General features: G+C 46.0%; 1 protein-coding gene across 1 annotated transcript; it reads left to right on the top strand.

Moving 5' to 3' along the window:
* The first annotated feature begins 9173 nt into the window (after window positions 1-9173).
* Window positions 9174-17650, top strand: IGFBP3 (insulin like growth factor binding protein 3). Its single transcript, XM_045564976.1, has 5 exons — window positions 9174-9711; window positions 13006-13232; window positions 13762-13881; window positions 15044-15185; window positions 16169-17650. Exons 1-4 carry the CDS (start codon window positions 9303-9305, stop codon window positions 15167-15169), a joined length of 882 nt encoding a protein of 293 aa, XP_045420932.1. The 5' UTR covers window positions 9174-9302; the 3' UTR covers window positions 15170-15185; window positions 16169-17650.

Here is a 17650-nt window from a genome sequence, read left to right as displayed (position 1 = left end):
GCAGCACAATTCCCAATTGCAAAGATGTGGAAACAACCCAGGTGCCCATTAATACATGAGTGGATTAATAAAATGTGGTATATATATACCATGGAGTACTACTCAGCTATAAGAAACAATGGTGATATAGCACCTCTTGTATTTTCCTGGATAGAGCTGGAACCCATTCTACTAAGTGAAGTATCCCAAGAATGAAAAAGTAAGCATGACATGTATTCACCATCAAACTGATTTCACTGATCAACACCTAAGTGCACATATAGGAATAACATTAATCAGGTGTCGGGCAGATGGGAGTGAGGGGGAGGTGATGGGTGTATACATACATAATGAGTGTGATGTGCACCGTCTGGGGGATGGACACGCTTCAAGCTCTGACTCGGGGGCAGGGGGGAAAGGGCAATATACATAACCTAAACTTTTGTACCCCTATAATATGCTGAAATTTAAAAAAAGAGAAAAGAAACTAACAAAAAAAATGGTTTGGTGGTTTCTTATATAGTTAAACATACACTCACCATGCAACCCAGCAATCACATTCCTAGATATTTACCTTGGAAAAAAGAAACTTACATTCACACAAAATCCTGCCCCCAAATGTTTATAGCAATTTTTCTTTTTTTTCCGTAATTGCCAAACACTAGAAACAACCCAAATGTTCCTCAGTGGGTGAACGGATCAACCAACTATGGTATATTTACAAAACAGAACACTACTCAGCAACAAAAGGGAATGAATTACTGATATATGTATCAACTTGATGAATCTCAAAGGCATTATGCTGAGGAAAAAAAAAGCCAGTCTCCAAAGTTACCATATGATTCCATTTTTACAACAGTCTTAGAAGTCAAAGCCATAATGAGAGAGAACAGATCAGTAGACGACAGGATTTGGGAAAGGGGTAAGGATGTGATTTAAAAGGGTTACCATAAGAGAGGTTTTGGGGGGTGATGGACCATTTTGTACCTTGATTGTGGTGATAATTACTACATGCACTAATTTCATAGGGCTGCTATAACCAATTACCACACACTCGGTGGCTTGAAACAACAGAAATTGATTCTCTCACAGTTTTGGAGGATGTGAGTCTGAAATCCAGGTGTTGGTGGGGCTGTGCTTCTTTTGAAAGTTCTAGGAAAAGATCCATCCTTGCTCTTTCCTGGCTCCTGGGGACTGTTGGCAATCCTGGGCATTTCTTGCTTGTAGCTGCAATACCCCAACTTATGCTTTCGTCTTCACATGAACTTCTTCCCTCTGTGCATCTGTGTGTCTCCAAAACTCTCTCTCCTGGATTTAGGGCCTACCATAATCCAGTATCACTTCATCTTAACTAATTAGATCTGCAAAGACTCCAGTCAAAATAGGGCCACATTCACAGGTACTAGAGGTTAGGACTTCAATGTATCTTGTTGGGGGGCATCACTTAATCCACTTCAGTCCACCCTCAGACCCCCCACCAAAACTGACATGTGTCCCACATGGAAAATACATTCATCTCATTCCAACATCCCCAGATCCTGTGACAGCATCAACTCTAAGTCTAAAGTCTCATCTAAATACCATCACCTCAAAAGTCCCAAATCTTATCATATTATTGTCTAAATAGCCCATATGCATGACATTCCGGGTATGATCCCTCCTAGGGCAAAATCCCTCTCCATCTCTGGGCCTCTTAAACTATAAAACATGTTATCTCCTTCTCCAAAATACAATAGTGGGACAGGCATAGCATAGACATTCCCATTCCAAAAGGGAGAAGTTGGAAGGAATAAAGTATTCATGTGTTCTGAGAAAATTCAACGCCTAGCAGGAAAAATTCTATTAGGTTTCAAGGCCTAAGAATAATACTCTGTTGCTCAATGCTCCACCCTCTGGGCCTGCAGAGGCAAAATCAAAACAAAACAAAAGCAAAAACAGAAAAACAAAACTTCCTACAAAGAAAACTTCAGTGCCAGATGGCTTCACTGGTGAATTGCACCAAGCACATAAAAAAGAAATAACAATTCTACACATCTGTTCAAGAAAAAGACATTACAAGGAAACTACATATCAATATTGCTCACGAACACAGATGCAAAAATTCTTTTAAAAATTTTTTAGAATTTTTCCTAAAAAAATTCTTAAAAGCCAAGTTCAGCAATATGTAAAAAGAATAATACAATAATACAGCCTGATCAAGGTGTATGGGGACCAGTGTATCTCAGAAATGTAAGGTAGGTTTAACACTTGAAAAATCGATCTATGTAATTCACCAAATTAATAACCTAAGAAAGCAAAACTATATGATCATTTTAATCTATTCAGTAAAAGCATTTGACACAGCGCAATATTAATTTCTGATAAAAAGCTCTCTCTGCAAAACAGAAACAGAAAAGAACTTTCTTATTCTGTGAAATGTTATCTATGGAAATTCTACAGCTAATATCATGCTTTATGGTGAAAGACTGAATGTTTCCCTCCAAGATCCGAAACAAAACAAAGATATATTCCTATCAAGTATTGTATTAGAAGTCCTAGCGAGTGTAACAAGGCATCCAGATTGGAAAAAAAGAAGTAAAACCGTCTTTATTCCCAGGTGACATAATTCACAATAAAACTATACGAACTAATAAGCTTTGCATGTTTTCAAGCTACAAAATCAATACTCCACAATCGTGTTCTTATATACTAGCAATGCAAATTTAGAATTTTAAATCTTCAAAAACACCATTCATAATAGCACTCAAAACTATGAAATACTTAAGAACATGTTGACAAAAACATTGCTGAGAGAAATTAAAGCAGCCTTGAATACATATACATGTCATGCTCATGAGTTTGAACACTCAATACTGTTAAGAGGTCAAGTCTCTCCAGACTGATTTCTAGAATCATTGTGATCTCAATCAAAATTCCAGTAACATATTCTGTAGAAATTGAAAAATTAATTCTAAAACTCATATGGAAATTTGCGGGCTGAAAAGAGCTAAAAACCACTTTGAAAAATATGAACAAATTTGGAGGAATAGCACTACCTGATTTTAAGAAAAGCTGCCATAATGAAAACTATGATATTGCTGTAAAGATAGATAAATACAGATGATATAATAAATAGATAAGAACAGGGTAAAACAGAATAGACTAGAATAGAATCCCAAAAGCATGATTCATAAAAGAAAAAAATGATAAATTGCACTTCACCAAAATTAAAATATTCATTCTTCAAAAGACCCTGTAAAGAATTGAAATGACTAGCCACAGACTGGAAGAAAACATTTGCAATTCACATATCTAGTAAAAAGGATTTGTGTCCAAGATGTATAAAGAATGCTCAAAATTCAGTGAGAAAACAAATGGCTCAATTTTTAAAATGGACAAAAATTTTAACAGATACTTCAGCAAAAATGATATACAGATGAAAAATTAACACATGACAGCTGCTCAACATCTTTTGTCATTAGGCAAATGACAAATTAAAACCAACATGAGATACCACTACTCACTTAGTAGAATGCACAAAATTAAGAAGGACTGTCCATACCAAGTATTAGCAAGAGTGTAGAAGAACTGGAACTTTCATATACTGCTGGTGGGAATATAAAATGGTACAATACACTTTGGCCATTTTTTAAAATATCAAGCATATATATCAAATAAATCATATATGTATGTATGTGTGTGTGTATATATGTATATAAATGTGTATGTGTGTGTGTGTATATATATATACACACACACACACACACACACATGTATATGTTCCAGACATTCCACCAGTAGGTATTTACCCAACAGAACTGAAAGCACAGATCCAGACAAAGACTTCTACACAAATGTTCATAACAGCTTTACTTTTTTCTGGGGGTTTTTTTGATTTTTTTTTTTTTTTTTTTTTTTTTTTTGAGACAGAGTCTCACTTTGTTGCCCGGGCTAGAGTGAGTGCCCTGGCGTCAACCTAGCTCACAGCAACCTCAAACTCCCGGGCTTAAGTGATCCTACTGCCTCAGCCTCCTGAGTAGCTGGGACTACAGGCATGCGCCACCATGCCCGGCCAATTTTTTCTATATACATTTTTAGTTGTCCAGATAATTTTTATTTCTATTTTTAGTAGAGACGGGGTCTCGCTCAGGCTGGTCTTGAACTCCTGACCTCGAGGGATCCATCGGCCTCCCAGAGGGCTAGAATTACAGGCGTGAGCCACCGCGCCCGGCCAACAGCTTTACTTTTTAAACAGCATTTAACAGCCAAAAGGAAAACTAGAAATAATGCAAATGTCCATTAACAGATGAATGGATAAACAACCCATGATATATCCTTATAATAGAATTCAACTCAACGAAAAAGAGTGAGCTATTTATGCATGCCACAGCAGGGATGAGTCTCAAAATAATTATGCTGAGTAAAAGAAATTAGGTGAAAAAGAGTACATGCCATATGATCCCATTTATATAAAATTCTAGAAAATACAAACTAATCTAGAGCAACAGAAAAGAGATCAGTGGGTGCCCGGGGATAAGAATGGAAGGAAGGAGGGTTGAGAATTACAAAGGGTCAAAAAGTTTTTGAGAATGATGTAAATGTTCATTATTTGGTAGTGATTTCATGAGTGTATACATATGTCAAAACCAATCAAACTGTACACTTCAAATCTATATAGTCTATTGTATGTTAATCATACCTCAATAAAAAAGAAAACTCTATCTATCTATCTATCCAGTCATCAAATGGGGCAGGCACCACGCAATCTGTGGATTATGGTGCAGGAAATCCAGCACAGGGTGAAAGAGGGATTGTCTGCATCTCCAGTGAAATAACAGCACCCCCAGGACCCTTCTAGCCATGAGAGGAGAGCTAGTGAGTATCTCCCCCTTCCCACCCGGCCTTGCAAAGCTGTACAAAGAGCTGGAAGTAACACCAGAGCTTCCCCTAGGGGAGGGCACAAGATTGACATTGATGCCAGGGACAAACAAGTTAAACAAAAAGTATTCCCCCAAATCTAGCTCCCTCCTAAGACCCTATTAGTCATAGAAAGACCCTATTATATTCATGGCCAATTTGAAGCCTATATTGTATACCCATAGGTAGAATCAATTATAAGCATGTTGACATTTGAACTCAAAAGACAAGGCATCTGGGAGGTGTGTAGGCTGAGTGCTAGGACCCATTTGAGAATAAAACTTCTAATTTAAGATTTGTTCAGGTGGCTATGTGAATAAAAGAATTAACTTTGACTTCCCATACACCAGGCAGCACTGTGTCTAAGAGTCCATCTTTCATCAGTGCTGTGAGACAGGTACTAGTGCCCCCACTTGGAACTAGAATTGAGGTGCAGAACCTGCTTACTGTCAGAAAGAGAACTGAGCAAGCAGGTAAGAATAAACTCAGAGCTATTGTGATCAAAGTCCCCAATATCTCTTATTGTTTCAGAATTTCCAACCTTGAAGAAAAGTTGAATGTGTGACAGAGGCAGGAATTGCCTGTTTGAACAACCAGGAGACAGAGAAATAGCTCTCGTGTAAATTACTGACTACGTTGGCAAGGGTATGGGAGCCCACATGGAAGGTAGCACTATCATGAGAAAAACTGCCATGGACAGAGACCTCACTGTGCAGAGAAGAAGCCTCCCTTCCACAGGGTGGGGTCCCAGGATGTCCTATCTTCTGATAGGAACATGTCTAAGCTCTTTCTCTGGAAGCCATGAAAATCCATCTTCAACTTGTCCAACAAGAGAGCACTAACTCTGAGGAGCCCCTAGCTCTGGGCTATGGATTCCCAATGCTGGGAGGTACCACCTTCCTAGTTCACTTTATCAACTTACTTTCTCATCTGTTGCAAACCTCAGAATTCTACCCCCAAAGCATGCATGCAATGCCAACACTGTCCCTTCTCAGCTCCCCACGTCCCTCCAGGCACACAGAGTGACTCTCCTCGGATGCACACAGTTCCTCCTGCCTGCCGCCCTCATCTGGACTCTCCCACATCATTTAAGACTCAAAAATGCCACCACCTCTCTGAAGCTTTTTCTGACCACATGGGCAGGTTTGCTATCCCTCTGCTGGGTTACAAACAGCCTCAGTAAACCCCTCTGTTTTCACCGCAGTCACACTGTCCACCGCTGTTTGGTTTCTGGTGTGTATCTCCAGCTAGCATACAAAGATGCTCAGGGACCATTTGTGGACTAAGTGGACAGATGAGCTCTTAGCAGTGTTATCTGTCGGTGACAGTCATTTTCAGTGTTGTTAGTCACAGGAAAGTTGGCAGCTGATGGTCTCTAATGCATCCCCAAGCCCAGTATACATAACTCTGGGAGGCTCACCCAGCAGGCAGTCTGGTGGAGGGAAAATTAGGTTCCCTGTCCCCACCCATACCTGGCCTGGGGGAAAACACTGAAGGTTTAGGCTGAGTGCCACAGAGTCCTGGAAACTGGATTGAGACCATCACTTGCCTCTAGGACTTTGGCCCTTTCTGCTCTGAGTCCAGTGGTGGTCAGTAAGCCTGACAGTCACACCCCTGGACAGTGAGGACTTGGGGAGACAGTGCTTGCTCTCAGCTGTGCCTAAGGAGACCCCAGCTGGTTTGCCCAGCCAGGGCCTGAGCAGAAGAGAAGCGATGAGGCTGCCATCAGGCAGTGAGTGGCAAGGTGCCCCTCAGCAACAAGAGTGGCCCAAAGAAAGGAGTGGTTTCAGTCACCGGGTTAAGATAAGCAGGCTGACCCCAGGAATCACTAATAATAATCAGGTTAACTGGACTTTGTTAGTGAAAAAAGATATATTCACTCTCCTGGCCGTTATTCCGATGATTATATCCTACTTTACAATTATTAGTAATATGTATGCCAAGTATCTTTGGGGGGGCATCTTTGTCACTGCGTAGTAGTTTATGTTAATAACAAACACCAGATTAATTGAAAGTTTGACAAAACTAACTAGCATGCCACTAAATGAAGTTCTGTCCAATCCAAATCCTTCCTGCAATAATTACATTAGGGGGGAAGGGACGTTCCCTGTAGTTTTGTCAAAAATGACTAAATAATAAACTACAATTCTCCCCACGTCACTCTCAGATTTACTCCGCTGTTTAAAGATTTCATGATAAAAGTGATGACAGTCTATATAAAACATTGTCATTGGAATAACCTTTGAAAGTTGCAGTGGGGCTGGACGCCTGGCGCTTTGGCGCCCCCTAGTCATTCCGCACTAACAAGCCTCCGTTTCTCAAACTGCAACGCAAGGAAAGGTAATGTCATGTAATGTAAAGTCAAGTTAATTTAAGAAGAGAATCAAGAGTAAAGATTAAAAAAAAAAAATCCTTTCCAAAAAGACATTCTTTCTGAGCTTCCCCTGCCCACGAGCCAGATGATAAAACTGGGTAAAAAGTGCTACACCAGTCATCAGTCCCAGCTCCAAGTGTAACATTGTACTAAACAGAACTGCAGACCTGCGGCCTTAAAAATAATTTTTTGATACAGAACCCCATTCTAATTTCAGAGTCAAGGTCTCTGTGGTTATTTAAGGAACAAATGTAACCCTGAGGGATTCGTTTTGTTTCCTCTCATCTTCCAGTGAAACCAGAGACCCTGTTCTTGGGTGTCAAACCAGGTGCAGCACCGCTACAAGGAAGTGATACAGGAGAAAGGAAACAGCAAGCAATAATTAATGGCACAGCTTATTGCAAACAGGCCCGAGCACAGTGGGGGAAGAGCTAATAAAATGAAGGCATTGGACCTTTGCCCCGGGGCCCTCCACTCTTCTTGTCTTTGGTCTTTTTTCCTTGGTAGAGGCTAGACTTTATTTGTTTACTTACTTACATGTGTATACATATGGAGAGAAAAAGGAAAGCGCGAGAGAATGAGAGAGAGACCGGAGATGAAGACCAGTTTCACCCAAGGCTGCGTGCTGGAGGGGAACGGAGAAGATCCTGATTTGCTGTCCCCACCGCAAACTGCAAAGGGCTCCTGCAAACACCTGTCCACTTCCTAAAGCAAGTATTCAAATTCAACAGCGTCCAGGAAAGTCTACTCCAGTGGTCACTTCAGCCGTCCCCACTGCTTCCCCACAGGCTCTTTGTAAGAGTCTTGAAAAGTTTAATTCTCAGTCCAATCCTGGACCACTAGCGTCCTCTGTTGGTCACTGGAGGGAAGGGGCGCGCAGACAAAATTGAGGAGACCGGAGTACCCGGGAAGGCCGACAGCGACCTCAAGGGCGCAATTGCGCCACTGGACTTTAACTCCACTGAAAAGTGTGTCGATTGAGCACGTTAGCGAGAATCTCAGTCTCCGCGTCAGCGCATCAGAGAGAATTTAGTACAGGGATCCAAAGTCGCCTTCAAAACATGATAGTCAAAATTACCAATTTTAAGGACTATTTGGTTATTACTATGCTTCACCAGTGCCCATTTTATTGTCTTTATTATTCTTTTGCCGTGGATGTAAACTCTATTTGAAAAGATAATCAAGGACAATACCTAAAACAAGAATCGTTATGGTTTAAAGTATTTGAAAAGCCCGTTCTTAAGGGCGCGTTCGCTGCCTGCCCACCCTTAACTGGGGACCCGCGGAGCTGCAAATTTGAGTCTCCGCCGCTTTGAGAAGCAAACGTGAAAAGGGGCGACGGCCCCGTGAGCGTCTGCAGATGCCTATTTGTGGGTCCCTGGGGGTGCGAACAGCGCAGCGGGTGTAAATTAAACCCTGCGGCTTCCTGAGACCCCAGTGCGAATCAGATATTCTCATTCAGAAAGGTCCCAGGACTTCCTCTACCCGAAGAATTACACTTTAGAAAGTTTTGCAAAGTACCTACGAATGAGGAGCGGTTCATGCCAGTTTCCCCGACACCAGCTTGCCACAGGGCGACCTCACCGGGGGCATGGAGGTGGGAGGGCGGAGGTGTCAAGGAGGTTTAGGGCGCCAAGTTGGCCTGGAGGGACTGGGATGGCCTGGGGCGCTGAGGCGGCCCGGGGCGCCACAATGGCCAGGCGGGCTGTTGTTCCCAGGGGCTGCGTGGTGGCCCGGGCGCCGAGCGTGCGCACCGGGAGCAGGTGCCCCGCGGGCAGCTAGCTGCAGAGCGCAGGGCGCGGGCCCCCGCAGCCGTGCCTGCGCCGACCCACTACCCTCCCCCCTCCCGGGCGCGCCGTTCCGGGGCGTGTCCTGGGCCACCCCGGCTTCTATATAGCGGCCGGCGCGCCCGGGCCGCCCAGATGCGAGCGCTGCAGCTAAGCGCTAAGGAGCCGCCACTGCCTGCCTGGATCCCGCAACCTCGCGCCGACTACTGTCGCCCCATCCCTGCGCGCCCCAGCCGACCCAGCAGCGGGCCCCCGTGGCGGGCGCCATGCAGCGGGCGCGCTCCGCGCTCTGGGCCGCGGCGTTGACCGTGCTGGTGCTGCTCCGCGAGCCGCCCGTGGCGCAGGCTGGCGCGGGTGCGGCGGGCACCGGCCCCGTGGTGCGCTGTGAGCCGTGCGACGCGCGTGCGCTGGCCCAGTGCGTGCCTCCGCCCGCCGCGCCCGCGTGCGCCGAGCTGGTGCGCGAGCCGGGCTGCGGCTGCTGCCTGACGTGCGCGCTGCGCGAGGGCCAGCCCTGCGGCGTCTACACCGAGCGTTGCGGCGCCGGCCTCCGCTGCCAGCCGCCTCCTGGCGATCCGCGCCCGCTGCAGGCGCTGCTGGACGGCCGCGGGCTCTGCGCCAACGCCAGTGCCATGGGCCGCCTGCGCGCTTACCTGCTGCCAGCGCCGCCCGCGCCAGGTGAGCCGCATACAGCACCCGGCACTGACGCGGTGGCCAGGGGGCACGGGGGAGGGGGCGAAAGGGTGGGGGGCTGCTGCGGGAACCTACTATTTTTTTCTCGCCCCGACGGTTGTACGTGGGGAACTTGGGGCCCCAAAAGGTGAAGACGCTCGCCAGAGGAGCCCTGCACAGCCGGGCTTCCGCTTGCCCGGTTCTCTGAGTGTGTGTAAATTGCACAGCGCTTTCCGTGAAAATTGGTTAAAGGTTTCGGGGACGGGCGGGGAAGCGGTATCGAGGTTAGCTGTCAATGAAAAGATCCTGGACACGGGAGATTCTCGCAGCCCGGCGCGGGTGCGCGGATGTGGACTGTGTAGTCCAACTTTGGAACGTAGCTTCCGATTCCACAAACTAAGAGAGAGCGCAACAATCCCGGGGTTGTTTGGCGCAGCAATCCCAGGGATGCAGAGAGGCGACCAGGGGCAGATTTGGACCTGGGAAGCTGGTCGGGCACGCTGTGGGAAATGGTACCTGTCTTTAGAAATACTAACATTTGCACAACCTTTAATTTACAAAGCAATGTCATGTCCTGGTGTGTCCAAAAACAAAGTGGATTCAGTGTTTGGTATCTTTTATGCTTGGAAAACCTGAAGTTCAGAAAGAAGTAACTTCTCAAGGTCACCTAGAGGCAGAAATAGAGTGTAGGTTTAAACCCTGTGTGCCACTTTCAGTACCATCCCCTTTGTACCCCCCCCCACGCCACCGCGCACCTCTTCGGACTTCAAACAAATGCCCAGGCGTGTGGGGGTTCAGGGAGTGTGGACCGAGTGGATTTCAATGAGAGGGAAGGGAGTTGGAATCAGTCCTAGAACTGTTTCGCTTCTTAATCTGAAATGGGAGGAATGAGGAGCAGTAAAAGAGAGCCCCAGAAGAAGAAAAATGCAAACATTTGGCAGAGTTACCCCTTCTGGCTCAGCCACTATCGGGCAGGTGCAACTCTGGTAAGGGCATCACATTGTTCCCTTAAAAAAGAAGTTTAAATGGATTTGGCAGCTGTTCCTCTTTCAAGCATGCTTAGCCAGCCTCACTTAGTGATATGAGAAGAGTTCCTGCCCTGCACAGCTGAAGGCTGGGAGAATTTTCCCCACTCTGGTCCCCACCCCCACAACCATCAGGTTGGACAGATGCCACTGAGCAAGCCCCCATCCAGGGCTAGCAGGATGGACAGTGCCTTTATAATTTATGTAGCTGCAGAGTCCCACACCCGGGTAAAACAATTTCCTCACTAGGCAAGGCTGACTTTATTCTGAGAAACATCAGATTAGTGGAAAGGCAAGATTCCAATTGCCTGAAACATACACTGGCTCTACTTGACTGTTAAAGTTGCTAGAGGCATTTGTCTCTCCAGGCAAAGTTACGTTGTTTGCTAAGTGTGTATGTTATTGTTCTAGTACATTTTAGAGTATTCAAAAGGTGATATTGGAAAATACTTACATTGTTATTCTTAGGCTTCAATAATCATTATGATTACCACTGTACTAGCTCTATAGTATAGATTGATGTGAGTTATTATAAGATTATGAAAAAAGTGACTTCTAAAATCCATTTGGGAAAAAATAGGTAAATTTATATAACAGTCAAAAGTCACAATTATCTTGCTTAAATAGAACTATTTTCTCTTCATGCGCTAGTCTGCAGTCCAGTCATTAAAAAGAAACTAAGGAAGTTTAAGAAATTACTCAGGGTTCTCAGAAAAGAAATGTAAATATGTTTATTTACATATTCTTCCCATCTTCCTTGTCTCATACTTCCTTGAAAAAGAAATAAAACCAGGATTAAAGGAAATTGAAACCAAATCCTATCAGTTAGGGACCTATTTTGTCAGGCCCTGGGATAGACCCTGGGAATTTGTGCTGCCCAAGACACAAAACCCCCATAGGGAACTTTATGGCTGGACCCCAGTGGGCATTTGGCAGGTGAGGAAACTGAGCCAGAGAGGAGAGGGATTTCCAAGGCCCCCTGAGCGAACCTTCAGCTGAGTGCCTCCAGGGCAGAGAGCAGGGCATCTGCAGCCAAATCACTTCAACCCTCTGGTAGCTTTCTAGAATAGACTCAGAACCAGATGGGTGACCTGAACCCCCTGCTAGGGGTTGACATGAAGACCGTGCTTGTTGCAGTGAAGGAATTCCATGACAGTCACTTTCAGACTTAAGCCAAAGCCCTTGAGAGGTCTGAGTTGGGCAGTGCAAAGGCCCTGGGACCATCTTCGCTAAATGTAGCCTTTGATTCCCACAGAGGTCCCTCCATCATCCTGGAAAAGGAATGGAGTGAGAATCCTGGCTACACGTCAAGCCACAAATTTAGTCATGTACTTAAAATCCAACTAAGCTGTAAACATTCCAGCATCCATTTCAAGTATCAGGCTCTCTTCAGGTGGCACTTTTGATCTTAAAAGGGGGATCTTCTGGAGGGGCTTTCCTCTCCCCCCACCCAGGAATGAAAGAGCTTTGGCTCTTAGAAGCCTGAGCCCTGAGTGGAACTTGGGTGCTCCTGTGCTGACTGGGCGTGAGGAGGACTCACCCAGGACGGTACCCCCAGAAAGCACAGGGTCTTTGTGGACCTTGAGTTTTAGAGATGTAACCAGAGACCCGGAAGACAAGCCACCAACACACCAACTTGATTCTGGGTCCCTGAGGCAAAACACTTTGCAGATTGGAATTCAGTTTCCCCATCTGAGCCTGACCCCTACCTCCCATAGAGCCTGTTTACCTGGTAGCGTTGAGGATCGTCTTGAGCTGGCCGATCTTGAGCAGATGGCAGAATTCCCAGCAGGGCTTGTTAAAACCAAGACTGCCGCTGCCACTGCAGCCTTGCTGGGGTGGAGGATGTGCATTTCTTTCAATTTCCCGGGGCTGCCTCTGCTCCCACAGGCGGGAGGACCACGCTTGGAGTCTCCTGCAAGATTTCTGAGCCAGCACCTCCCGTGGCTCAGGTCTGCCCCCTGCCAGTGGAAGATGAACCATCTAGGGAGCAGAACTTGATGAGCACTTTCCTACCTTCTTTAGTTGCAGCTACGTGGGAAAAGCACGTGTCAGATTGACTTTTAAGCAGATGACTTCTTGAGGTAAAGCAGCTGCCACGTAGCAAGCGGCATTATGGAATATCACTTCATCAAAGTTTAAAAAAAAAACTTATTTGGAATCATTGACTAACAGTGCCATTTAGATGTGACCTGGTTGCAATATTAAGATTTTGCAAAGGCTGTTGTTAGGTGTTGGTAACTCTCATGTCTTTGTCTCCCTGGCGCTTGTCAAGGAAACACCAGTGAGTCGGAGGAGGACCGCGGCGCCGGCAGCACGGAGACCCAGGCCGGCCCCGGCACACACCGGGTGTCTGATTCCAAGTTCCACCCGCTCCACGCCAAGATGGACGTCATCAAGAAAGGGCATGCCAAGGACAGCCAGCGCTACAAAGTCGACTACGAGTCTCAGAGCACAGACACCCAGAACTTCTCCTCTGAGTCCAAGCGGGAGACGGAATACGTGAGGGCTTTTCGTCTTATCAAAGCAGGAGGGTGGGACCTGCCAGCTGGGCACTCAGAGCCTCTCAAGGACAATCTTTAAACAACAGGTCCCAGTAGTTCTGGCTGACTGTCCCCTCTGTGCCTCACCTCTTTCCCTTCCCCTCCTTTTCTTTTCTATCTCAGAGAATCTTAGGGGGACCAGGCTGAGTAACACTTGAGAAAGCATGTGGGGTGTCAAAAAGACCTCTAGATAAAGTAAAATATCCTCATGGAGATGGTTGTATTCTATTCATTTGTTCTTCTAAGTGTATTGACCTACTACTGGCCCTGTACCAGCTCCTGTGCCTTACTCTGGAGAGAGCCAAAGACAGACAGGGAGCAGTGGTTAGCATCCTCGTGGGATTTTCTTCCTAAATCAGGAAAAAGACACTCGAGGAGCATATTACAGGTCCCACTGCGATAGCCGTGTGGCAGCGTAAGGTGTTTGAGAGCATGCATTCCAGAGCAACGGCCGTGACTCTGCTGTTCCCGAACTTCCTGATCCCCAGGGTCCCTGCCGCAGAGAAATGGAGGACACGCTGAATCACCTGAAGTTCCTCAACGTGCTGAGTCCCAGGGGTGTCCACATTCCCAACTGCGACAAGAAGGGATTTTATAAGAAAAAGCAGGTGAGTGTGGTCCTTGGTGCATCTTCTTTTTCTCCCACTCTCCACGGACACAAAGGAGAAACCAAACTTGCTGCCCACCCCCCGGGCCCTTCTGGCCATAGCTCTGACTCTGAGCCCACACGGCACCGGTGCCTGGGGCTTGGTACCAGTCTCAGGAGATGGGACCAAGGGCTGCTTGGACGTGTTGCTCCGAGTGATGCTAGATGGGTCCAGATTCCCAACCCTGGTGCCTTCCTCCCTCCCGTTCCCACTCCCGCCCTGGCAGTGTCTCACCCGCAGCACAGATGACACGCTGCTGCCCGGGGAGCTCTTTATAAACTGCAAGGGACACATGGACACTTTGTTAGTACTGCATCATGGAATGACATTTCAAATAACTATTGTAGCAAATTTCTGAGAAGTGTGATATGAGGTCATATGACAAAAAGCTTACCCGGAGAGCCTACACTGATCCCCTTCCACACTGAGGCCTTCCTGATAGTGACAAGCAGGAAAGGAACAAACAAGTGTGAGATATAGTTACGTTAAGCCATAATCCGCATGCTCTATGGATTATGCATTGTGTGACGGCAGCGTTTCAGTTGGGTTTCTAATTGCACAACTCATACCATGGTGTCTATAGAATTGGCCTGAGAAGACCTGAGTAAGCAGTGCTGGCCCCAGGGAGGCCCTGTTCCAGGGTGTGTAGTGGTGGTCACAGTCGGAGAGGCTGAGTCTTCCTACACAGCTGTTGTTCTCTTGGCCTCGTAGTCACGCCATCATTTTCTATCAGTCATTCACTCAACAAATTTGTGCTGAGAAGGTGCCATGTGTCCCAGGGCAGATAGAACATTCTCATTTTCTCATTTGGCAGGTAAGTCTGCAGGCTCAACAGGGTCTGCAGAGTCTGGTATCCACCTTAGACTTCTAGGGGTACCAAACTGCCCCCACTCCAGCTTTCTTGGCAGAGTTACCCCTGCACAGACATACACACAGATGCACACGCTGCCACCTAGGCGTATGTGGCTCTTAAGCAGTCTTGGCTGAACTTTCCGTTGTGCTCTCTCAGCATAGCAGAGCCATGCTTAGCAAACCATCTTACCATCGTGGGCCCTGGTGACTGAACTGACACTGGGCCGGGGGATGCTCGTTCACTTCTCTGTCTTCTGTTTCCGTCCCACAGTGCCGCCCTTCCAAAGGCAGAAAGCGGGGCTTCTGCTGGTGCGTGGATAAGTACGGCCAGCCCCTCCCAGGCTTCGACTCCAAGGGGAAGGAGGATGTGCACTGCTACAGCATGCAGAGCAAGTAGACGCCTGCCCTGTGATGTAAGCCCGCGGGAGGGGACTGTGTCGGGTTCCAGGGGCCTCAGTGTCACTGGCCCCGGGGGCTCATGGACTGAGGATTGCTCGGAGCTGGTCGTTGCCACTGGCCCTTCCCCAGCCCTGCTGACCAGGAGCTGCAGCCCAGGCCCAGAGAGAGAAAAGCAAACAGGACAGACCCTTCAGAAGGGTGTAGGGAGGGGGAGGCCCACCAACCCAACCAAACAGGCGCAGGGAAAGAGGCTGGGCCAGCATGGTCTCAGAGACACTCCGCTTTATCTCAAAGAACTTACAAGACCTGAGCTTCATACACCAAGTGAAGATTTTCAAAGTTAAACTTTTCCCATGTAACTCCGGTGGTTCACTTATTTTCACAGGAAACTGTTTCAATCCACAAGAACTTCTTAAAGACACGTGTTTCTTAAAGATGTGGGTATGAGGCAGCTGAAATAGCTCAGCTGGGAGAGCATTAGTCAAAAAATGTGGCTATTTTTGTTTTCTGTAAAAAATATTATGAATATTCTGTTAGTCTGTGGCTAATATTATGTTAATAAAGTTTATTTAAATTTAATACAAAAATGAAATTTTAAACCATCATTTTGAAGATTGTTATCACATTCAGTATTCTTTTTTCCTTTAATAAATGAAGGAATTACTAGGGGAAAAGGGATGAATATATTTTGTCTTCTCAAGACAAATTTAGTAAGCAGAAGAAATTTTCATTTTTAGCTATAAGAGTTTTTTTTTCCCCTTGCAGAAAAAATTAATTCTAATTTTAGGGTAACTCTTTCTGACAGCAAACACTGTGGGCATCTTATAGCGTTCTTTCCTTTGTTAAGAAATGGGGGGTCAAGATGCCAGCCCACCAGCTACAGACCCAAGACCATTTATTTACCTGGGGGCTGTGCCTGAGTATCTCAGGGAAAGATTTGAGCCTTTTTGATTTTGGGGGGATAATTTCAATCTATTTCTTTTTCTTTCTGTTTTAGTTAATGTGGAGCTCAAATGCACCTTATTTTGCACAAAAGACTGCCAAGGACATGATCAGCAGCTGGCTACAGCCTCGATTTGTATTTCTTTCTGTGGTGAACTGATTGTTTTAAAACCAAAGTTTAGAAAGAGGTTTTTGAAATGCCTATGGTTCCTTTAAATGGTAAACTTGAGCATCTTTCTTCCCACTTTCCTGTAGTCAGTGAAAAGCAGTTTGAATTCTCTTGTTGCTTCCTATAAAAATACTCGTAAACTCGAGCACAGCACCCAGATGTCCTCCCCTCCTGGAGTTCTCACCGTGCACCAGAGCGGCTGACCCTCTGACTTCATGACTTAGGCAGCTGTGTTGCCTGTGTAGAGTACACGCTTCACCCCCACCCTCTGTAAAGTGAGCACAGGTCTTCTCAACAGTAGGAAAACCCTTAAACTCCGGTCATCTGGGAGCCTTTCTGTGGTGCCCTCTTTGAGGCAAGAGCCTGGGTCCCTCGACCAAGAAGATCATTCATATCGTCAAGTGACCTGTACTGCTTGGGGACTGTTGGAGAGAATAAAGTGGAGTCTTACTTGTAAAAAGAAAAAAAAAAAAAGACCAAGAATGTTCTAGGCACTCTGGGAACCTATAAAGGCAGGTATTTCTGCCCCTCCTTTGTCAGGCAGCTTCCTGAAGACGTGGCCTAGGGGAAGGCCCAGGGTGGCTTTGCTGTGGCCCCACAGGGAGGAGGGATGGGGACAGTGAGAGTCAACCTCCGAGTTCAGAGGCATTGCAAAAAACGGCACTATTCTTCAGATGACTGCGGAAAATAGTGTTCTGTAGTTCAACAGCTCATGACAAAGTTCATTTTTGAGGATAAGCTTTTTAAAGGCAGAGGTTTATTTTCATCTCTCACCTTTTGTCCTCCTTGGCATAATGTAAAAAAAGAATAATAATATCTAAACAGGAAAGTTGAATGGCTTGCTGGGGAGCCCACTGAGAACATGGGGAACACATAAAAAATCACCTGTGTTTGTTGAACTTGGAGTCATTCTCATACTTTTCTTTATGATTCACACATATATGCAGAGAAGATACATTCTTAATTCATTGTTAACATTGTATACAACATAGCCCAATATAATAGGATCTATGCTAGATATTCCTAGATGAAATGTTAGACATGCTAGATGTTGTAACTACGGCCACATGCGAGGAAAGGAGCTGGTGCCCAGGGGCCGGGCTGCTCTCCCAGAGGCCAAACCCAAGGAGGTCTGGAGAAGTCGGGCGCGAGAGGACTCTGCCCTGTCCCGCTGCGGCCCTCGATGGGTGTGGACACGTGCTTCACAGAGCTCTCCTCGTGAACACAAAAGGGTCTTAAGACATTCTGCCTACCTATCAGCTTTTCTTTATTTTTTTAATTAAGTTTTTGAAAAAGAAAAGTATTTTTGAAAAGTTTGTCCTGCAATGTATTTATAAATAGTAAATAAAGTTTTTACCATTAAAAAAA

The sequence above is a fragment of the Lemur catta genome, chromosome 11, assembly GCF_020740605.2.
Source record: "Lemur catta isolate mLemCat1 chromosome 11, mLemCat1.pri, whole genome shotgun sequence".
In the NCBI taxonomy this organism is placed as follows: domain Eukaryota; kingdom Metazoa; phylum Chordata; class Mammalia; order Primates; family Lemuridae; genus Lemur; species Lemur catta.
This window is presented reverse-complemented; position numbering and strand designations above follow the sequence as displayed.